The 24,847-nt window shown below is 38.0% G+C and overlaps 1 protein-coding gene across 1 annotated transcript in view; it reads right to left on the bottom strand.

Moving 5' to 3' along the window:
- Nucleotides 1-24,847, bottom strand: part of AQR (aquarius intron-binding spliceosomal factor) — a 124,342-nt gene that overhangs the window by 72,758 nt on the left and 26,737 nt on the right. The window contains exons 6-14 of the mRNA XM_006883231.1: nucleotides 24,704-24,844; nucleotides 23,598-23,666; nucleotides 21,884-21,984; nucleotides 20,924-21,000; nucleotides 18,639-18,703; nucleotides 17,273-17,389; nucleotides 12,676-12,789; nucleotides 11,282-11,385; nucleotides 3,005-3,107 (exon numbers count right to left, since the gene is read on the bottom strand). Coding sequence (XP_006883293.1) covers nucleotides 3,005-3,107; nucleotides 11,282-11,385; nucleotides 12,676-12,789; nucleotides 17,273-17,389; nucleotides 18,639-18,703; nucleotides 20,924-21,000; nucleotides 21,884-21,984; nucleotides 23,598-23,666; nucleotides 24,704-24,844 — 891 coding nt within the window. The remainder of the gene's footprint in view (nucleotides 1-3,004; nucleotides 3,108-11,281; nucleotides 11,386-12,675; nucleotides 12,790-17,272; nucleotides 17,390-18,638; nucleotides 18,704-20,923; nucleotides 21,001-21,883; nucleotides 21,985-23,597; nucleotides 23,667-24,703; nucleotides 24,845-24,847) is intronic.

Below are 24,847 nucleotides of genomic sequence, written 5' to 3'. Positions count from 1 at the left end.
ATTTATTTATTTTATTTATTTGGAGTGTGTGTACCATCAAATCGAATCCAACTAGTACAGGAGGAGATTGCCCTCCTTCTCCAGCAGACCATCTGGTGGCTCCGAACTGCATGCCTCTGGGATTGCAGTGCAGCTTCTTGCCACTAGGCCACCAGAGCTCCCTTATTATTACTTTTAAAGTATTCACATTTAACTTACATAATTAAAATAAATTAAAACTATGATGTTAAAAAACACCTCGAAGGACAGAAATGATAATGTTATCTACAGGAGTTAGAAGGGCAAGACTTTCACTTCATAACTGTATTTGTCAAAGTAATGGATTTTACTTATAAAATATTGTTGTTCATTGCCTTTGAGCTGAGCACAACTCACAGTGACCCTATGAGCAAAAGGCCTGAAGCCTTTCTATTAACTACTGACATTTATCAAAGATCACAGTTTCTGGAGGCATGCTGTTTAGGAAGCAGATGCTACTTCTGCTTCTAAAATAAAATATTACTTTAATGAACTTTAAAAACTAATTTAGGGGATCCAAGATGGCGGTGAAGGCAGAGACATCGTGGTGAGCTGCGGGAGCAGCAGGCCACTCGGAGGAGGGCCACTATGGCCTTCTACAGGCCTCTGTTTATTGATAATTGAACAGTTAAACAGCTGATGACTGGTCTTCAGTGAAGATTAAGGCTCAACAACAGGAATTCAAGGATTCCCAAGGAGGAATGGATGAGTCCCGCAGCTCCCAGCCCCCTCCTGCAGAGCACGCACTGCATTGCCCCCGCTGCAGCTCCATGAGGCTTCCGCTGCCAGAACACAGGGATTCCCTCACCCAGGATGAATGGTAGGCATCGGCCCTCCCTGAGACCGGTGCAGTGGAGCCACCACACTGCCGCAGAGTGGACTTGTTCTGGGGAGAATTCTTGGAGCCAGGACGGCAGTGGTGGGGAGGTGGGCGGCCGCCTGCGGGGTCACGCGCCCAGTTGCCCACGCGGGGGGACACGCACCCCAGCCACCTACAGGTTTGGGTTTCCTTGGACAGGCCAGAAAAGAGGATCACCGGTACAATGGATTGTTGAAAGTCACTGTGAGTTGTCTACTTGATGACACTTAACAGTGGCAGTATGTCCAAGAGGACCGACATCCTAAATTCACCACATTATTTTTAGGCGCCCTGGCTGCCTAAAGGTTTGGGTTTCCTTGGACAGGCCAGAAAAGAGGATCACTGGTATGATGGATTGTTGAAAGTCACTGTGAGTGGTCTACTTGATGACACTTAACAGTGGCAGCATGTCCAAGAGGACCGACATCCTAAATGCACCACATATTTTGATGTTGAATGCTTCTGCCAAAAGCTGTTTAGACCTGGGAGGAGTCTGTTCACAACTCTCAGGTTCCCTTTGCCATTTATAAAGGGGGAGGGCAGTGTCACCTACTTCAAATTACAGTATGACCATTTATTGGGGGGGGGGGGTTAAAGGTGGGGGTGCTGGAATTGGGGACACTGTCCCTGGCCACATCGTCTTCGGTCAGGCGAGGGGTCCAGACTGGGGTGGGGGCAACTGGAGGGGGAGTGTACCACCCAGCCCCCAGGGGGTGTTGCCCTGCTGGGGGTGAACCATTGGCTCTCTGCTCAGGGTGGGCTGTCTTCGGCCCCCAGCCAAGGGCGAGCAGTCACGGCCCTCTGCTCGGGGCGGGCTGTCTTTGGCCCCTGGCTCGGGGCGAGCCGTCATGGCCCTCTACTCATGGCCCTCTGCTCGGGGCGTGGCCTTCAGGGTGAGCTCCTCAGTCCCCAGATTGTGCCATCTGACCCCTGGGTGGGGAAAAAAAATGCCTAGGGTATCCAGAGAATTTTATCTAGGCTACATTCGGCAACCCTCTTCCCCAGTAAATCTGAAAGTAACACCCCCAAAGACCTTCTATTTGTAACTCACAAGTTTGTGCTCTCTAGGTTTGCTCCCTTTCCTATAGGTAACCCTAACACTGAGTTTTACTCCAGACCTGATCCTGAACCCTGTGGCTGTGACAAAAAGGAAATACAACTGACAGCTAAGGAAGCAAAGGGGGATGGATCCTCTGGGTTCAACCAGCCATCCCCACTGGACCCACCTGGAAAAACATTTTGAAGTCCAGAGGGGAGCAAATGTCAGGAAAACATCTTCTAACAGAACAAGAAGGCAAGCAGCTTTAACCCAAGACCACCAGTAAGGTGATAAAGTGTCCTCCCTTTCCCCCTTCACATCTATGCCCCTGTTCAGCATGAAGAAGCTGGACAGTCTGCATCCAGTTCCCAAATCAATAAGACAGTTGGTTTAATCACCATTGGAATATGCTTTCCATCCCCCGGTAGCATCTGGTCCCCACTGGATCCTTTTAATTTCCTTCACCTGCTCCCCCCTCCAACCAAATTGTACAGCCCTCCAACTGCACCCCTGCAATTTTCATCCCTGTAAATCCTCACCCGTCTGCCCCCAACCCTCACCTCCTTGTACTCCCAATATGTTTTTCCCAATAAAATTAAAAAAAACAAAAAAGACCAAAACTCTTGCTTTTAAAAAAAAAAAACAACACAAAAAACTAATTTAAAGAAGAGTCTAGTTTGGAAGTTAAAAGCCCCTCAACTCTTAAAATGACTGAGCAATCCCTTTCTTAAACTACTAGGTCAATGATAATCGTGTTGCTTTAAAAATTGAAATGCTGCCAGCTATTAAAGTGTCTTCAATGGCCCCAGTTTAGTGCCTGACACAGAAGCTGTTAAAAATACTGACTTTTAAAAAAAAAAAAATAGTACTGGCTAAGCATTATGCATTTTAAGAGGTAAAAGACTTGACAAAAAAATTTAGGAGATGAAAAGACCAATTATGATATAAATCCAATAGATATGACTTCTCTAATTTTTCATCTAGTGAAAAACTGTTTTAAGACCTGTATCTCAAAACAAGATAAGAATAAATCAAAAAGAAAAGGGGAAAAAAATCATGGGCAAAATTCAAAAGACAATGATACTTACTAGTAATTCTAGAAGAAATTCTTTCTCCAAAGCTGTGTCTTCATCTTTAGGAAGGGGTGGCAACAAGCAGAGGTATGATGCCACCTGGTGGAGTGTATTTGAACTGTGTGATAAAGAATGATCAAAATATTTTCATTTACTTTTTAGGCAAGTTTAAAATCTTTTACCTAGAAAATGTAATTTTACCTCATTGACAGCAACTACAGAAACGAGCCAGAAATTGTAGCACAGGGTTCCTAAAATGTCTTCTCTACATTTCTACAAAAATTCTAGCACAGGGTTCTTAAAATGCCTTGTGCACATTTCTACAGATCACTGAAATTGTTTCAGGGACTCAGCAAAGGCAACGTTGCTCGTGGGTCTTGTGTGTGTGGGTTTTTTAATATTAATAATAATACGCTGTCTATTAATTGTTCTTCTGACTGTCTATTTATTTACGAGAGTTCAAACTAATAGTAAAGAAATTGCTGGCATCTTAGCATGAATCAAGGCAGTGGCATTAGCCTTTATTACCAGTACTTTCAGTATTCTTCAGACACTGAGTGAATAAAGAACAAAACAAAAAAGAAAACAAACATAACAGTTTAAGAATACCTTTGCAAAAGAGTGAAAAATCATTAATGTGATTTAACTTTGAGTCCTGATAATCTGGTTTATTTGCTTTAATATTCTATGTAATAAAATGGTAAATATACATAAGTATCTGTGCTGCATAAGGAATTGTGATTCTTAAACAAAAGCATTTGGGTTTTGCATTTAAGCTAAACTGGTTACCTCTGCCATGGAACACAATTTTGCTAGAAAGACAGGACTAAGAAAATTATAAAACTATGGTTATTCAAACAATGATTAGAATAACTATGGTTATTAAAACTTGGTTACACAGAAAACTTTTCTCAAAATATATAAGTTGGTCATTTCAAGAGAAAAATATGAAATTTATTGCTAATGGCAAAATCTGAGCTTTCAAGTAAAAACCTAAAATTTTCTATCTTGAGTTTGACCACTTGCCAATACCTAAATGCAATTTACCATACACCATCAATACTGCACCAAATGTCCTTTTCTGTCTATCCTGTCAACAGCAACCACTTAGTGAGCCCTTTTAAGATAATCAAGCATATGCAATCATATATATGTATAAATTACACACTTATATTCTAAATAAAGTGTATGATTCCATATACTTGATTTTTTAAACATATAAAGCATGATCCTTCATTCAACCTAACCCATTTGCGATTCACCCATGTGAGGTACATCTACAGTTATTTTCTTTATTGTTGAGCAGTGTTCCATCACTTTATTTAATCAGCAGCTAAAAGATACTTGTTTTCTTTTCAACTTTTTAAAATTATGAATAAAGTCCTTATTTAGATTTTTGCATGCACACTACTTCACTTAGATCTATAAGTAGGAAGATGAGGCTGTAGGTTTCGTACGTGTGGTTCTAATAATATTGGGCAATGTCTTCATCTATTCCTATTTTGTTGTTGTTGTTGTTGTTATGTGCCGTCGAATCACCTGCGACTCATAGTGACCTTATGTACAACAGCCCTAAACTTCGCTCTGTCCTGTGCCAATCGCACTGTCTCCGACACTCCCATTCCAATTATCCCAGTCACTGAATCAATCCACCTCATAGAGGGCCTTCCTCTCCTGCGCTGTCCCTCCACCCTCTCAAGCATGGTGTCCCTCTCTAAAGACCGGTCTCTCCTCACAACATGTCCAAAGTATGTTAGACGGAGCCTCAGAATCCTTGCCTCCAAGGAGCCACCCGGTTTAACCCTTTCCAGGACAAATCTGTTTGTTTTCCTAGCAGTCCATGGTATTCTCAATACTCTTCTCCAGCACCACAGCTCAAAGGCATCAATTCTCCTTCTATGCTCCTTGGTCACTGTCCAACTCTCTGATGCATAACAAGTGATTGTGAAGACCATGGCCTGTATCAGACGCACCTTAGTCTCCAGCGAGACACCACTGCTCTTCAGTACTTTGGAGAGGTCCCTAACAGCAGACTTTCCCATGGCAATGCGCCTTTTAACTTCCTGGCTGCTGGTGCCAAGACTGTTGACTATGGAGCCAAGCAAACTAAAGCTGTGTACAATCTCAATCTCTTCACCATCCATCCTGATGCTGCCAATTGGTCCAGTGGTGAGAATCTTTGTCTTCTTGACATTGAGCCTCAAACCATATTGTAGGCTGCAGTCCTTGACACTCTGCAGCAGGCGCTTCACGTCCTCTTCAGTTTCAGCAAGCAGGGTTGTGTCATCCACATAACGCAGATTGTTGATAAATCGTCCACCAATCTTGACCCCACATTTCTCCTCATAGAGCCCAGCCTCCCGGATAATCTGTTCTGCATATAGGTTGAAAAGGTATGGAGATAGAATGCATCCCTGGCGTACGCCCTTCCCAATTTTGAACCATGCAGTGTTCCCTTGCTCTGTTCTAACGACTGCCTCCTGGTCCAAGTGTAAGTTTCACATTAGAATGATCAAGTGTCCTGGGATTCCCATTCTTCTCAGAGTCAACCATAGTTTGTTATGATCTACACAGTCAAATGCCTTTGCATAGTCAATGAAACACAGATAGACATTCCTCTGGTATTCCCTGCTTTCAGCCAAGAGCCATCTAACATCAGCTACAATATCTCTAGTACCACGACCCCTTCTAAACCCAGCCTGGACTTCTGGTAGCTCTCTGTTGATTCCTATTTTACTGAAAATATTTACCAGGAATAGGTGTTGGATTTCATTAAGTGCTTTTCCCACACTGACATGATCATGTAGAGTTTCAGAGACTAAAAAGGCAAAAACTCACTCTGTATTTCTCAAAAGGAAAGAACTGAAAAACAAAATTCAAGTCTCGAGTTAGAATAATGAAAGATGCTCTTGGCAAAATATTGAATGATCTAGGAAGTATTAAGAAAAGATAGAAGAATTACCACAACAAAAAGAATTGGCTGACATGGAAAGATTTCAAAAGTACCATAAGAACAAAAGTCAATGATAATGCAGAAAGAAGTTCAAGATTCATGGAAGGCAGTGGCAAAAGAGAAGACCACAGGAATCGATGGGATACCAACTGACATGTTTGAACTAACAACTGCAAGCTTGGTTGGATGGACTCAACAGTCTATGTCAGGAAATTTGGAGAACAGATGCTTGGCCAACAGACTGGAAGAGATCCATTTCCATTGCCAAGAAAGGTGATCTAATATAACGTGGACTTTACTGAACAGTATGATAAATATCACATGCAAGCAAATGGTGCTAAAGATTGTCCCTAAGTGGCTAGAGCAGTACAATGACAGGGATCTGCCAGAAGTTTAGTCTGGGTTCAGAAGACGCTGGCACCAGGGATAGCACTGCTGATGTCAGATGGATGCTGGCAGAAAGTAATTAAGACCAGAAGAACATTTATTTGTGCTTTACTGACTAAGCAAAGGCATTGACAATCACTGAGAATGGGAATCCCAGAGCTTGTGATCAAGCAAAATCCATACCTAGATCAAAAAGTCGTTGCTCAAACACAGCATGGATTAAAATCAGGAAGGGTACGTCTCAGCAATGTAATAATCTTTCTTCTTATCTATTCAATCTGTATGCTGAACAAATACTTCGTGACAATGGACTCTATGAAGAGGAATATGGCATCAGGATCAGAGGAAGACGCATCAACAACCTGCATTACTAGCAGATCATACACCTATCTTTAAGTGAGGACCTGAAATGCTTGCTGCAGATCAAGGACTATAGCCTGTGATGTGGACTACATCTGAACAGCAAGAAAACAAAGGTACTAACCACTGAAGACAATAAGGATTATGAAAGACTGAGAAAGGTCTGAAGTTGTCAATTATTTCAACTAGCTTGGATCAATAATCAATACCCTTGGTATCAACAGTCAGATTAGCGGATGTTACTGCATTTGGGCAAGTCCACTGTCCTAGACATCTCCAAAATACTGAGGAGTAATCATGTCAGTCTGAAGACTAATGTGTTCCTCATTCAGGCTATGGTCTTTTCAATCACTTGCTACACATATGAGAGCTGGAAAAAGAATAAGGACAAAAGAATAAGAATTGATGCCTTTGAGTTGTTAGAGGAGAAGAGTACTGAATATCTCACAGACTGCTAAAAGAACAAACAGATATGTCTTGGCAAAAGTGCAGCCAGAGTTGTTCTTAGAGGAATGAATGGTAAAACTCTCTCTCTCCTACTATGGTAATGTTGCTAAGAGAAGCTATTCTTAGAAAGATTTCATGCTTGGAAAGATGGAAGGTCAGAGAAACAACAAGATGGACTGACACAGTGACTGCAGAAATGCGCTCAAATGATGTGTCAAAGATGATGATGATGGTGGCACAGGACAGGGCAAGGTTCAGGTCTGTTGTTCATAGGGCTGCTATGAGTCATACTCGATTCAATCGCACCTAATTTCACATCACAAAAAATAATCATGCCCTCCTGTACTAAATTCTACCACAGTTAGAACAGACCTGATCAGTCCTCCAAATAGCTGTTAGAATTTTTCAGTAAAGATGTCTAGGCCAGAATTTTTTTCTTCGTGAGTTGCTCAGTTTCTTTTGTTATGAGTCTCTTCAAATTTTCTACCTTAGTTTGTATCAGTTTGTAGGCTGCACATCCAGAAATGGGTTCATTTCGTCTACGTTTTTTAACTTTGATAGAAACAGTTTCTGAAAGCATTTGTTTTGGTAAATTCTGTTTCAATGTCATCTAATTTATTTCTTATTAATATCATTTGCATCTTCTCTGTTTGTTAAAGCTAATGGTGATTGAAACTAACCTGAAGGTCACAGCTCGCTGGTGGTTCAAATCCACCAATCGCTTCACAAGGAGAGAGCTGGGCAATTTTCCACCTCCAAAAAACCACTGGAGGGCAAGCTATAAATGGAACTGAGTGGCAATATGAGAGTGTTTTCTAAACCACCCCAATAGTCTTATTCTATTGTTTTTGTTGTTTTCATGTACTTAAGCTATAATTATTATTAATTATTATTTTTTTCTTTCTTTTGGAGTCTGCAGGATTTTTTTAATTGCTGATGCTTTTCTTTGAATGTTGAAGTTGTTGGGTTAAGGCACTAATTTTGATGCTTTCTTATTTTGTGATGAGTTTACTATTATAAAATAACGTCTGGGCACTTTATTTTCTCTATGTCTCAAAAATTTCGGTACGCTGTATCATTCACTCTTATCTGCTTTTAGGAATTTTTTAAAAATTTCATACTCTCCTTGGTACCAGTAGGTTTTAGTCTGATTCCCTAGTCCCTTGGCTTTCTTCATAGTAGTACTGTGTACTGTAGACTCAGAACCACCCTCTGGTGGGTTTCCTGAGGCAGTTAATTTCATGGGAGGAGACTGGCCATCCTTCTCCCATGGAGCAGCTGGTGGCCTCAAACTGTGTGCCTTCACTATATGTGTGCAGCTTCTTGCCACTAGGCCGCCAGAGCTTTCTTGGTATTATTTTTAATTTTATAGTGCTGTGATCCAAGAAGATTGCTTGTATTGTTTTGATATTTTAAAATTGATTAGGGAATTAGGTAAACAAGGTCTAAATTAAAATGTATTCACCACACCTAGAGGGTACTAAAAGAAGGCAGACTATCATTATTCCAGTCAGAATGTATTCGCAGATGATCCTCCATTTCAGAGGCTTTGAACTGTAAGAAGCCATTGCTCCTCTTTCTCTCAGAGTTGCTGGCACAGTCAAACTAGGAAGCAAGCTGTTGGGTGAGCATCACAACTCCATCAGGTTAAGACACCAAATATTCCTGTCTGAGCTTCTGACAGGGTCAAACATGTTGCCTATTTTTGAGGTTGAATTATGAGCACTGTAAAACAATGAGTACTGCATTTTGCCAGATGCTCTATATAGTTTTCTCTTATTTTTTTCTTATTATATTAATTTATTTACAAAATTTTAATATATCTTTTCCAGAATGGATTTTTTTCAATTCCCTCAAACCCCTACTCATCAAACTGTACAACCCCATGATTAATCCCCTCCTCCCCCTGCACATCCTCATCCCTCTGCTTCGACCCCCTCCCCCCATCTTTATACTCATTCTATAAAAATGGTTTTATACAGTATTTGTCCTTGTGGGACTGAATTTACTCAGCATAATGATCTCCAGTCCCTCCTATCTTAGGTATTAATTTACAAAATAATTGCTCCCGCGTGCTGTGTGTTGTTGTTATGTGCCGTCGAATCACCTGCGACTCATAGCAACCCTATGTACAGAGAAGCTGCTGGATTCAAATCACAGACCTTTTAGCTCTTCTAAAACTTTCCACATTGACATTCAGGTTTATAAAATATATAGAATTAATTTTTTAGGCAATATTCAAGGTATGAATCAAGGTCCCTAATTTGCGTGCACATGGCACCAATTTCTCTAGCACTACTTCCTAAATAACATGCCTCTGCAAACTCTATGAACTTTGAGAAATGATGATAGTTAAAGAAAGGCTTCAGGTCGTTTGTTTAGAGGGTCCTATGAGTCATGCTCAACTTGACGGCAATCACCAACAACTGTTAAAAAAGTTAATGAGTAGCCATGATACCACCTTAGCTTACAATCAAACTACATATCCGTGGTTTACTTCGATATTTTGCATTTACAGTGTCTAGATGCAGAAGGTCAAGAACTGCAGCCTTCAGTATGGATTGAGGCTCAGTATCAAGAAGGCAAAGATTCTCACCAATGGGCCAACTGGCAGCATCAGGATGGATAGTGAAAAGAATGAGACTGTTAACAGCACCAGCAGCATCATATTGTGATGGTTAAGTCTGTTGTTAGGGACCTCTCCAAAGTACTGAAGAGCAATGGTGTCACTCTGGAGACTAAGGTGTGCCTGATACAGGCCATGGTCTTTGCAATTACTTGCATCAGAAAGCTGGACAATGACTAGGGATGACACAAAGAGAATTGATGTCTTTGAGCTGTCGTGTTAGAGTATTGAATATACCATGGACTGCTAAGAGAATGAACAGGTTTGTCCTGGAGAGGGTTAAATCAGGCTGCTCCTTGGAGGCAAAGATTCTGAAGACTTGTATGACATACTCTGGACATGTTGCAAGGAGGGACCAGTCTTTCGAGAAGGATGTTATGCATGGGAGAGTGGAGGGACAGTGCAGGAGAGAAGATCCTCTATGAGGTGGATAGATTCAGTGACTGACGTAATGGGGATAGGTATGTTGCAGACAGTGGGACTGGCCCAGGACAGAGCAGGATTTAGGGCTGTTGTTTAGGGGCTATGAGCAGCAGGTGACTCAATGGCACATGACAACACCACAAGATAGATACAGTGTCTGTGGCAATGGCTCAAATGTGTTGGGGTCACTAAGGATGAAGCAAGGGAGGACAGAGTTCAGATCTACCGTTCACAGGGTGGCTTATGACTCAACCGCAGTTAATAACATGGTGACACTGTGACATTGTTAGGTGTCACTGATTTATGACTCAGAGTGTTCCTATATACAAGAAAATGAAACAATGACTGGTCCTGAACCATCTTCACAATCAAGCATTTCTGCGTTGAGTCCAGTGTTGCAGCCACTGTGTCAGTTTCTTCTGTATAGTCTCTTTTTTCCTGAAGGGAAAAAAAAAGCCCTGCTTTGGGCCTTTTCAGTGACTGGTCCCCCTGATACCATCAACAAGGTAATTAAGATGAAATCTTTCTGTTCTTGCTGAGTCAGAACTGACGGACAGCTGACCCTCTAGCAGGTTATCAGAGGCAGTTAATCGCATGGGAGGAGATTATTCATCCTTCTCCTGTGAACTATCATACGTAATGAGTATTAAATAGTTTTTGCTGTGTTTGTGACTAACAGGACTCAAGTATTATGTTTTACTCTAACTAAAATCTAAGGTCTATAAAAACTTAAGTCATAAAAACATAGATATATTAATATTCCCAAAAAAGAAAGAAAAATAATACTCAAGTGACTCAAAGATATCCAATGTTAGACAGAGCTCTAACTGTAGTTATCAATAGGGTGGTGCAATGCTAGGTAAAGTTTCTGTTGTGGGCTGCTGAGTTTGACCCGCCCGACCCACAGCTGAACTTCCAGCAGCTTTCCACAGGTAGAAAACTGCACCGGAGGAGACTGACCATCGTCTTCCCACAGAGTAGTGCAAATGACTACAAAAGTGACTGAAAGCAACATATGATTTATAAAAATATTGTTAATAACACTGTTCACAAGATACTGAAAGAGAACAAATGGTTATTTTTTATGTTTTCTTACCTAAGAGGTCCAAAACATTTGACCAAGGATTCTCGAGTATCTACTTGGGCCACATTCGCAAGAGCAAAATCATAGAGTTCAGGAAAATGTGCAAAAGCCGCTCTCTAGAAAATAATAAAATCGTAACAATTAATTATTTACATATATCAACATAGCCATTTACAAATTTTATCATGAAAATAGTAATTTTCTAAAAAAAGAAACATTTTCCCTTTTTTTATAGGCTTTTCATATAAATTTATGGTCTAATTTAACCAGAAAGTTCCAATACATGGGAACAAAAGATAAGTTTTCTATGAAGAATGTAAAACAAAAGTCAGTCTTTCACACACACACAAAAAGTGAAAATAATCACGGATACATTTTTATTGAAAGAACAGAGAAAGAGATTATGAAACAAATAGATTTGAAAATAAACCCAAAATGCAAAATTCTCACTTTATTTTTTAGAACTGGCCTAATGAGACTGAGAGAAAGCCCCAAAGAAAATACCACTGGAGAAACAGCTTGAGATAAGAAGACAAAAAATATAGGGTTCTTGCATTTTTATTTTGCCTGGAGCTCTGTAAAGGTATGAAAAACACCCCAATACTAGCACCCAGGTTATTTCCTAAACCTGTCTGAAATAGTCCTATGCAAAAAGACACAGCAGTCTGCACATACTCTAAGGTGTCACAGACCACAGGGATTGTGCGGCTACCGCAAAGGTCAAGCCTCTCTGGAAGTTCGAATCTACCCATCACTCTGCAAAACAAAGGGCAGTCTCCTCCCCTGCCATCTATAATCTCAGAAACTGGATGGTGGAAGAGCTTTAAGTTGGTTCTGGCTTGATGCCAATGACTTTGACAGTGGATGACATGGCAGATAATAAAAGTCATGTGAGTCAGTTACACTACCACTACTCACAAACCCCACGTATATGATTACCATAAATCAAAAAGCTCACCACTGCTGATGCAACTCTTGGCAACCCTCCATTAAGTTTCCAAGGCTGTAAATTTTTACAGGAATTAATGTCTTAATTTTAAACCACGTACTGTTTATTGCTCTGTTTTTACAACAGCCTCTTGATCTAGGTATAGGTTTAGCATGAAAGGAATTAGGAGCAACAGTGAAAGACGGCCTGTATTTCTCCATCCCCACCCTCTAGCCACCAAGAATTTATAAGAATTAGAAGTAAAAAAAGAAAATTAAGATGAAAATACTATGGAATCAGTATCTTGTGCTGGACCATGTTGGAGATTGTGAGGATGCACAGGTTAGGGCCAATCAGATCTGGTTTGTTGTTCAAAGGACTTGACTCAACGACACATTAACAACTAACAAAAAAACTCATTTCTAGTGTGACCCAGCATCTTGAAGAATAAGCAAAGGCATTAACGCATTTCAATTACCTGTAGAGAAGTGATTCTATCATAGTGAATTGTGGTCATTTCATTTTCTGTCAGAGCATTTCCAGTCTGATCATTGATTTCAAAGCCAGTATAGAACTTCAGCATGTCCAAAAGCTAAAAGAATGTATTTAAATCAGTAAACTGTAAGAACTCAACATATGAAAAAGAAAGTATGCATAAATATTACTTAATACAAACTTCATAACAAATAGTGTGCACATACTTTTCTAAAAGAGCTGAAAAACTTCAGGGATATAAACATTGCAACAAACATTTCAGAACACATTCAAAATATGTTTTATTTAAGTATTTAAGGCATGTGCTTTAAAAAGAAATTGTGAAAAATCTATTTTACATGCATAATCCCCTACAGAGAAAAATTTGCAATTCTAAATTTTAAAATTCTAAATTGAACCAAGAAGAAAACAAAGGAACACTGGGACCACAAACACTCAGGGAGGGATGGCTCCTGGGCTGCATTCCTGGGGCTTCATTATGGGATGTTCCCAGCTCCCCTCAAAGGCTTTGTCCACTCATGAGAGAAACATCGACTCCAATCGACTTCACAGAATACCAAGGGAACAGCACACAAATTCAAACATAGAGCAATAAGAAAGGGAAAAAAATCATCACAAGATAGTACACAATCAACAAAATACTAGAAACAACAGAAAAGCAAGGAAATAAATCCAGAAAATCAAGGCAGAAATTCTCAATTTGATGGAGGCACAAAAAAGCAGAACAAAAGAGATGAAATAGAGAATCAGCAAGTTAGAAAAGAATTTCAAGGAGAACTTACAAGAAGAACAAACTGAGAAGACAGAGGGAAAAATGAAGAAAACATTAGAATCATGTGGGATGACATCAAGGGGAACAACATATATGTGAGTGGAATTCCAGAACAGGAAACTAAATAACATGGAAAAAAACTGTGGAAGAGATAGAAGAAAACTTTCCAGGTATCATGAAACACAAGGAAATAAATGTTCTAGAAGATCAGCGAATACCAAACAGGCTAGATCCCAAAAAGGAAACCATCAAGACATATCCTGTACAACTTCAAAATCAAAGACAAGGATAGAATACTAAAAGCAGCATGAGACAAACATGGTCACCTACAAAGGAAAACCAATGTAATTAAGCTCTGAAGTCTCAGCAGATACCATGCAAGCAAGAAGAAACGGATGTGGTATACAGAAGGGTGAAAGAAAACAATTGCCAGTGGTGGTATCTGTACCCAGGAACGCTGTCCATCAAATACAAAGGAGAAATTAGGTCCTTTGTAAGCAAACAAACTTTAAGTAATCATGAAAACATGATCAAATCTACCATAAATACTAAGAGAAGTCTTTCACAGAGATACAACAGAGGAAAGTGGATGGACCAAAGTAACCAGTAACAACAGAAAAAGGAATGCAGCAAAATGGCAAAAATCTAGTCTATCAAAGGTCACACTCACTGTGAATGGCTTAAACTCATCAATTAAGAAAAAAAAGAGTAGCAGAATGGATAAAAAACCCCAACTACATCAATATGCTGCTGACAAGAGACATATTTAAGAAATGAGGAGACAGATTAATTATCAAAGGGTAGAAAAAAGATAACAAGCAAATGGCATCCATAAGCAAGCTGGAGTGCCAATTCTAATCTCTTAAAAAGACTTTAGGATGAAAACCATCACAAAGGATAAGGAAGGACTATATAATGATTAAAGGTGTAATAGACCTTTAAGGACATATCCTTAATTATTCATGTTGTTTTTGTTGTTGATTGCCTTCGAGTCAGCACGGCTCATAGTGACCCTATGGACAAAAGGCCTGATGCCATTCTAGAACTATCAACAATTATCAAAGTTCATAGAGTTTCCAGAAACATCTCATTTCGGAAGTGGATGCCACTCCTGCTTCCAAATAATTATTCATATTTCCTAGTTACTCAACATAGTGAAAATGACCATACTATCAAAAGCAATTTACAGATTCAACAAAAATAACAAACTCTTCCTCAGGAAGATAAAAAAAAGACAATTTCCAGATTCATTTGGAAAGGAAAGAGATCCAGAAAAAGAAAAGCTCTTCTGAAAACAAAAATTAAATTAGAGGTATCTCACTTCCTGATTTCAAAATGACTAGTTCCTTGCAAACAGCCAAAAATGCTCAACATGGAGAAGATAAAATCTACAAATGAGACCTTCTTAAAATAAAATTCCTGTGTGCATCAAAAACTTTCTACAGTAGGGTGAAAAGATAGCCCAGATTTGCAAAAAAGTTGGCAATGACATTACAGACAAGGGTCTCATAACTAAAATTTACAGAATCCTACAGGGCCTCCATTTTTTTTTTAAAAAAAAAAAGAGACTGAGAACTCAATCATAAAAGGGGCAAAGAAAGAAAATGAAGACTCTTTACAAAGGACATTCAGATAGCGAAGAAATACATAAGAAAATGTTCAAAATCACCAGCAATCAGAGAGATGCAAGTCAGCACAATGAGATACCATCTGACTCCAGCAGCAAGAGCAAAATTTAATAACAAAGCAAACAATAAATACTGGAGAGGATGTACAGAGACTGGAACTCCTAGGCACTGCTGACAGACTGAAAACGGTACAACCACAATGGAAGGCAGTTTAGCATTTCCTCAAAAAGCTGAACCTAGACAGAAATCCCATATGACCCAGCTATTCACTGCTAGGAATATTTTCTAAGAAAATCAGAACTGAGACATAAACAGAGATTTGAACGCCTATGTTCAAGGAGCATTATTCAAAACAGTAAGAAAATGGAAATAGCCCAAATGTCCATCAACAAATAAATGGACTGTGAAACTGTGGTACATTCACACAGTGGAATACCATGCAATGCTAAGGAACAATTATTTCATACAATACTATATAACTTGGAGAGACTGGATCGCGTTATACTGTGTAAAACATCTCAGTCATGTAAGGATAAGTATTTCCTAAGACCACTACTGCGGTAAGAAGAAAACTGAGCAAGATATGTATAAATGTTCAAAAGGAGAATGGGAGGGGAGACAGAAAAAGCGTAAGGGGGGGGAAGGCAGTGGGATAGCAGAATTACTGGGATAGCAGAGGCTAATGGGTGGCCTGGGAGTGAAGGACTGGGAAATGGTCAAGGAGGGTGGTGGAATCCAACGCTTAGACATTAATTCTAAGAATTAAATCAAAGGAAGCCAGGTATTTTAATGGCAGAAAGATAGATTTAGACTTGTACAAATTAGTAAAGATACAGCAGTACAGATATCTTTTACTTAGGCCATCTATGAAGAGAATCCATAATAGGAGATACTCATGTCTATGTCCTGCTTCTAAAAGCTAACTCACTTCTCTCAATCAGTCTCATGGTCATCAGCCATTTTGTTGGCAAAGCCCCACTGCTAATGAAGCTCTGCTTTCCTTGTACACTGGCAGCAGCATCACTAGAGCATCTTTTCACTGCACTCACTCAAACAATTTAGTTAAATTGCTGATGGCAGAGGACAGGTTAGGATTCTAACATATGTCACAAATGACATATGTCAAATGACATATGTCACAAATGACTGGGTAGAAATTTTACAAGAGAAGAAAAAAAGATGAATGTTCATAGATGTAAGATCAAAGAACTCTTAAAACAGGTATACGTACACTTACAAAGTCTATTTTCAATTACTATCACACTTGCAAGGAGTTCTGGTGCTTCTAGGCCAAAGGCCATGCCTCTCTGGTGAACAGTGGCTCCTAAGAGAGGGACAATCTCCTTCCATGTAGCTGATAGCCTCAGAAACCCAATGGAGAACCAGCTCCAAGTTAGATGAGACTTGACCACAAAAAAGTATTTTATCACACTTGAACAATTAAGCATTATTAGAATGCAAAAAAAACCCCCCAAAAAGCCATTAATACTTTTACTTTCTACTGAAGGCAACAAACTAAGTGCATCTGCATTCTCATCTGAGAGACGAGACAATATATGCCTAAGCTGCTGCCTGTCTCTTGTCACTGCCACCTTTGGCAAAGAGAAACTTACAATATTAGTACATTCAAAATACCTAAACCCATTGTGGCTATTTTGAATTCCAATCCAGAGCAACCCTACAGGGCTGAATAAAGCTGATCTATACAAGCAGTAATTGTTTATGAAAGCAGGCTGCCTTTTTCGTTCACACGGCAGCGGGTCAGTTCCAACTGACATTTCCATTAGCAGATGAGGGTTTAACCACTCTGCCATCAGAGCACCTTACTGAGGCTTAGTTCACATGAAGACATCATCTACTGTATTCCACAACCATATGGAATACAGCTTTAGTTCTATGAGATCAAGATATGTGAAGATATGGGACATGCCTCACATCATAAAATAAAACTCTATGTAATTAACAAAATATTATATATATAATTAATACAGGTCACCTTCACATGAAATGCATTTTATATATTAAGACTTGACATTACAACGACTAAGTAGTAGCATCATTCAATTCTGTTATTAAAAGACCTAAGTTTGAGCTATAACCATGTATTTCTAGTTGAATTGGGAGGAGATCAATTTAAGGGGGAAAAAAATTGTAGTATGTTTAGAAACATTAAAGCTCACCTGGGAGAAAAGATGACCATCCTCTTGCCTATGAACAAGATTAGAAAGGTAACAGTGAACCAAAAGGTGGGAATCATCCAGGATAGTATTAAACCAGCGCCGTGTGGGAAGTAGGGCCTAGGGGGAAAGTACCACAGCAGTAAGTTAAAATGTATTTACCACAATTAGATGAGAAATCTACTGATACTTAACTCAGCAACATCAAATGCATATATAGTACACGCTTACTTTCCAGAAAACACAGTACACAGAAAGTAGGGTCTGGTTAATGATATAAACAAACTCAGTAACATTTCAAGGTTTTAAAAACAGTAATAATGGCAACAGGACATTTTAAGTCCAAGTGAAAATAAAATCCAGTAAATGAAAATATGATCTCAGCCAATAACTTTTAAATAAAATCTTAGAAGAAATTTCAATAGATATTGTGCATAGATTTAACAGAAGAACTACTGGGGGAGATAAGCAAGTGGAAAGCCCTCAGTGGATTCCTCCTACTTCTTCTTCCCTTCCCCACCACGGCATCAAGGCAACGCTAAAACAGTGTGTGACTGTGGCAATCACTGTTGAAAAGACTGGGATAATTGGGATGGGAGTGTCAGAGACAGTGCGATTGGCACAGGACAGAGCGGAGTTTAGGGCTGTTGTACATAGGGTCGCTATGAGTCACAGGCGACTCGACGGCACATAACAACAACAACACAATGACATATATGAGGTTCCTGTAATTCTTCATGGCTATTAGCAGAGCCAGACTTGAAGGAAGTTCTCCTGATTTACTACTGCTAGCCTACAACTCTTAAGACCCATTTCAGAAAACCATTCCACACTCTAGAAAAGGAACAAAGGTTTTGGTTTTTGTTTTTTTTTCATTTCCTACATCAAAAAGGTAAAGAAAATTAATTCAATCTGAAATATACCAATTCTGCATGTATACTTTTCATTAAAATCTTGCACTGAGTACAAAATCTTCTTTTCAAAGAGTTGACAATCGCTTCTGTATTTCCTATTATCAAGATTATTAGGCACATTAAGAAATATGAGATTGTTACAGATGGTCATAGCTTCAAGGTATCAGTCACTAGTTAAAAACTCTATGAAAAAGCATTAACATATGAAAGAAACCATCATTACTGAACTCATATTTATTGACTATACTAGGTCATTTCTTGTCTACTAATGGTAGTCCATGCTGGATGGGATAATCACGTGAAAATATTAAGGGCCAATTACTCGTAGCTTTCTTTCCTAGGTGATAACTTGAAAACCAGGATGAGATGATGAATACTTCAAACACAAGCATGTACTTATTCTTAGCCCCTCAATGATTATGTAACAAAAGTGTCACAGGAGATGATTTTTTTACCTCTAGATCAATCATAAGTTCAATGAATCTTTCACAGTAATGAACTTTATCCATAGTGACAGGGTCTAGATAGAGAGAGAAAACACATTAGAATTTTCTTCTTAGGCCATTCTGTGTGCTGTATCTTAAAACCGGCAGCTGCTTAATTATTTAAACAAAGTTATTTGTCTTTTCCTCACGATTGTACTATGATTCAGAGTAAGACCTCACATGTCCTCTTATATTTAGCTCTTTATGAGAAAATAAAATTTAGCTTGGGGTAAAAATATATTTTAAAAATCAGGCTCGAAAAGCTATTTTTTAAAGTGTTAACTTAAAAATATCTGTACTTAGTAATTCTATTTTTAAAAAATTTGAGACATGAGTAACTGGAAAGGGAATGTATATTAAACACATATGTGTATGCATATGTGTATAAGCACATGCACACATAAATACATCTTCAAAATGCACCAAACTAATCAGAGAAGAAATTCTTAATACTTTTTTCCAAGTACTACTTCAAATTTGCTGCCAACAATATATAGAGTACCATTTTTTTTAGACTACTGCCTAATTTTATGCTATTTATTAGCATTCTCCACTGAACTATTTTTAAAAACATTTCTTTTTAAGTAATCACAACCTTGGGACATGATATGAAATGACATTTTAAGAGTACAAGTCAAGTCTGTCTGTTTTCCTAATAACAGGAAATGGTCTACCATTTTATTAGCTAAAACTACTCTGCCAAGATTATTCTGATCTAAAAGGAGAGAACTGTAGGGTCCTTGTTACTACTCAGACTAAGGACTTCCAACAAGAACCAATATGCCTGACCTACAGAAGCATCAAACAAACGCTTAAATAAATATATTTATCTGTAGTGTAATAGAAAACAAAGGGTTGTAAAAACCCTTGTGACTGAAGAACCAGAGAAACTGATCTAATAAAGATACAGAGTTATTTAAAGAGCTCCGACAGAGTAGTCTGATGTTATATGCTGTGCTAAATGAAAGTACAATGGATCAAATCAACTAGCTGCTCTGAAGGAAATAGTCATCTCCTCTCATAAAGATTTAGAGCTTTGGGGACTTGGGTGATAGAATGTCACCATGGGTAGGAATCAACTCAAAAGCAGTGGACATGGTTATTTATTAACTATTTATTGACTCTGAACCCAGGTTTTCTGGCCTACTTTGGATTATACAACTACTTAAACTGAAGAGTTAAAGGGAATAATTTTTAATTAAATCCATTCAAACCAGCCCTCTGTTTTCCCCCTTATTGCCAAAGAAAAGTTTTATTCAAAATGGGAAGAAAAGAAAATAAGCAAATTCTGCACTATGTATATTTATAGCTTAAGAAAATGACTGATAATGGCCTGTTTAGAATCTGATGTTCAAGTTTTGAGGGCTACTCTTGACAGAATTTCATTTTTCTGGTGGCTCAAGAGGAAGTCTTACTCAGAGTTAAAAGTTTGCTGTTGCAATTCCAGCCTTGACATTTGCTTCATAAGTGGTTTGTGTTACATTGTTGGGTTTTTGGTTTGTTTTTTGTTTTTCATTTTTTCTAACAACAGTCCTGACATCTTAATCTATGCAAACTTCTTTTAACTACAAATATTGTGGAAATAATATTTCATAGCCCTGTAAAAAAAAAAAAAAAAGCTACAGTCCTATTCTATTCTTATACAAATCGGCTTCCTTTCTCCCAAGCACATAATCCATTTTCATGCCCTCTCTAAACCAGCATACTTTTCTCATAATCTTGTAAACCCTGAATATATTTTTATATCAGAGTAATTTGTTGTTCATCAATAAATGGAAGTTATGGAAACCCCTTTCCTCTCCATTTTACTTTCAATATTTCTGATTTTATTTAATTTTGTATTTCAAATTAAAAAAAGAATTCTCTTCTTTCCCTCCAAATAGTATTTGCTGTCAGCTGGAAACACTGCTCAGCAAAGTTACAACATGTACAGTAAGTGACTTAGGGGCAGGGTCTGTGCTAGTTTTCCTCAGCATTGTATTCCAACATTTTGCACAGGGATTGAATTTAGTAAGTAAACAAAAAAAAAACTTTGCTAAATAAATAAACATTTCCATAACCAAGTCAATGCCTTAAAAATAATTCATCAAGGCAGTCATACTCTCAGACTAAAAATATACTTGAAAAGCACAGGGAATACACTAAGATTATAACTGAAAAAACTAAAAGCAGTTTTCAGTCTAGAGATAAGGAAATACAGTAGGGACACCTGAAGGATAAATTAGTAAGGGAGTTGAGTAAAGGAAGATAGTTACCAGACAGTGGGACTGATTTCAGCACAGAGATAAACTTCTGGATAAGTTGTGACAGAAATCTTCTTTCTTGAAAAGCCCTAAAACCACAGATTACATCGAGAACATTATTTTAAAAAAGTTATTTCAAAAGCCTATGTTAAAACACTGAATATAACTTTCTTATCTTTCTTAAATTGTTCAAATATTCCTTTCCCGCTGAAATTGGAAACAATATTTGAAAACATGGCTCCCTCTTTCCTATGTCTTTGTTTAATAGCCAGTCTCAGTCTCATCATGATTTTTTTCTGATCAACAGTGTCTTAACTGCACAATCAAATGGGATATTCTCAAGTCTGTTTCTCTTCACATCTCTGCAGCATCTGAAACCTTCCCTTTCCACTCTCTCTTTATCCTTTCCTCTAAAATGACTTTTCTTGTTCTTCTCCAAACTCTTAATTATCCTTTTCTAAAAAGCTTTTCTTTTTCAGCTGTGACATTTTCCTGTGCGCTAGTCCTTATTCTTTTGCTTTATCTCCCTTAAATACTCTTTCTACCCCCACCTAAGTCATTTCATATACTCTTCCTCTAGCTTTAGTTATAACCTCAGTGTGACTTAATCTGAACTCTCTATGGCCCTGACTTCCATTTCTGCCTTCAATATGCAAGTCCTTTCACTTGGGTGCATAGCCATGAACACCAATTTGGCTCATCCAAATACAAGTGATTGATAAATAACCCATACATTTTGAAAAATGATCTTGATAAGTAGCACATGTTAAAAATACATTATATCAAAGATGAAAAAACAAAATGGGTCCTTGGTATAAAATTCAGATGTGTTAACCTTTAAATTAGGATTCAAGAGTCACCAAAAAAAAAGTAAAAAAATATAGAAGACAGATTTGGCAAACCTATCAACACCTTCTAGGACCTATAAATCAACAGAATAAACCAAAATAGAATGAATCTTTGCCAACATACTGTTCTCTTGCTTCTGGGTCCATCTTTTCATCATTCTTTTTAATTAAGTTCCAGAATTTTTTTAGCTTGGGTGTCTTTTTCAACTCTAATTCCAATCGTGCCTGAAAGAGATATGATTAAACCACTAGTGACCTCTTTTTAAAAGATTAAATAAATAACAAGCCAGTTTTCTTATATACGGAGATGATACAGAGCAATGTAGTAAAACCTGAGACTAACCACGGCAAACCTGAGAACAGGAAATTCAATAGGTTTATTCTGAATAGTACTGCATCTTAATACTTAGTAACAGGAAATAAAAGACAAAGATTCTTCTAGTCAAGATTTTAAGCTCAATAATCAAATATCCTTTTTACTTAAAAACAAAAGAGATTTACATCTATGTAAATGAGCATTAAAGCTTATGAACATAAGCATTTAAGCCTGGAAATAAGTCTGGAACAATAAACATAAAACAGCTAACATAAGTAACCAAGGAAATGCTTACAATCACCACATTCGCTCTTACAGTACATAATATATTTTAATTTAGTGATTAGTTATCTGAGGGATAAAGATAGGAAATTTCCTCCTGTAAAGGTTTACAACCTTGAAAACCAAGGAGAGTAAGCTACGAGTCACTTCCAACTGATACAATTATATGTCCCTTATGTTTTCATCTGCATCAACTGGTATCTATGAATGTGTGTGCATTTTGGGGAGTATCTAAAAATACCACAATAGGAAACAGATTTCTAAGTATTCCATGAAATGTGATAGTTCTTACTTATAAGAGCTATTAATAGGCTTTTGATACAAGAACATAAGTATCATTCACTAAGGATTAAACAAAAAACTGCTAAAATTAAATGTAACCCAGACCTGTTCCTATAGCTGTTATGTACACTCCAATCACAGTAAATAGGCTTGTCTTTAATCTCACCCAAAGATATGTACAAGGACTACAAACTTTGTTAAATTAATCCCTCTTTCATAAGCAGCTCAATATATATATTTAGTCTTACACAGCAACGATGTCAGTCTAGAGACTCAAGTATACCTAATACAGACCATGATCTTTGCAATTACTTGCTATGCATCAGAAAGCTGGACAAAGACTAGGGATGACAGAAGGAGAATTGATGCCTTTGAGCGGTGGTGTTGGAGAAGAATACTGAATTACTATGCACTGCTAAGAGAACAAACAAGTTCATTCTGGAGAGGGTGAAACCACGCTGCTCCTTAGAGACAAGGATTCTGAAGCTTCATCTGACATACTATGGACATGCTGCAAGGAGAGACCAGTCCTTGGAGAGGCACATCATGCTTGGGAGGCTGGAGGAACAGCACAAGAGGGAAAGACCCTTGATGAGACGGACTGATTCGGAGACTGGGGTAATTGGCGTAGGTGTAGCAGAGACAATAAGATAGGCATAGGATAGAGCAGGGTTTAGGGCTGTTGTATACAGGGTCACTATGAGTCGCAGGTGACTCAACAGCACATAACCAGAACAACAACAGTCATTAGGTGAAATATGCATTAACTTACATATAAAAACCTTGTAAAAACACTCCTAAGATAAATGAATATACAATCATGTACATTTTCTAAGCAGGAATAGTGAATTTTGTATCACTTTTACATCTATTTTGTCAGTTTAGAATCTCTTACAGTATACACATGTTCTACTCATAACATACAGCTATACACTTATTTCTGAAATGAAATACTTACAGGTTGCAAACCCATCCACATAGGAAGAGAGATAAGCTGCTGTACTTGACTCCGGATCAAATCTACTTCCTGTTTAAGGCAGTAAGAAAAGAAGTTTATAAATGTACCAACATTTCTACTTAAGTCATCACATACTGTCTACTTCAGTCCTGGGTAGGAAACATAACACAAATAGTTTCAAATTAATAATACTGTTATATTGGGAAGTTCAATACTTTTTTTTTTAAAAAAAAGGAAGGTAGCATTTCAGCAATAAATTATTTGCTAAATTGGCTAAGATAATATAAAGTTCAAAGTACTGACTGGTATGAGTATGATCTAAAGAATCATGGTGGGGTAATGGTTAAATGAGTGTTGCTAACTAAAAGGCGGTTCATTTACATATACCTACTGCCTCTATCAAAGAAAAGAACTGACAATCAGCTTTTGTAAAGTTTATAGCCTAGGAAACACTTAGAGCTGTTGTACCGTCACACTACATTGTTCTGAGTTGGACTTGACTGGAGGGCAATAAGAGTGGTGAGCACCAAACTATTAATTAAATCTTGTTTTAGTTGAATGTCCATAGGGAATCATATCTACTTATATTTATTTATATTTGTTCTGTTTATATACAACTTCAGATAATTATAGTAGGATCTAAAAGATGATCTTATGATAAAAATAGAAAACATTTTCAAAGATCACCCCATTTACCTTATCAGTTAACTCAAGAGACAACTCTCCTCTTGACCAGCCAGTCTGTGCATTATTAGCACATAGCAAAAGTAGGGAAACTACATCTTTATGTGCCGCCTGAAGCACAAATCTCACTACCCAAACTTCATATTAATCAAACTCATTGCTGCTTCTCATTTTTATTCTACCTCTGGACATTTCTCTTCTGTTCATTAAATTTTAAGTCTGGATAAGGTATCAAGTCCAAATTTATTTGTGAACCAGTTTTATAAAATGGTTACAGTGAGAATGAATTGAAATAATGCTTTTAACATTGTCCTTATTCCCTACCACCACGGATGAAAAGCTGGCTACAGAGGAAGCCTTACGTAAACTCAACCTAGAACAAGAAAATCAGAAAGTACAACCAAAGAACAATTATAAATTACCAAACTATTGAAGCAATGATCAAGAAAAAGGAGCAAGACTGTCTGTTCATGAAGTGAAAATTCTCCATCAGTTTCAGCTAGTGCAGCTTTCAAGATGCACTTAAAAAAGAACGGGAAGTGGTCTGGTTTCTTCTTAAAAGTCTG

Source organism: Elephantulus edwardii, unplaced genomic scaffold (genome assembly GCF_000299155.1).
Source record: "Elephantulus edwardii isolate Elephantulus edwardi_28Jun2011 unplaced genomic scaffold, EleEdw1.0 scaffold00026, whole genome shotgun sequence".
In the NCBI taxonomy this organism is placed as follows: Eukaryota; Metazoa; Chordata; class Mammalia; order Macroscelidea; family Macroscelididae; genus Elephantulus; species Elephantulus edwardii.
The sequence above is the reverse complement of the archived record's forward strand: the minus strand, read 5'-3'. Positions and strand labels throughout refer to the sequence as shown.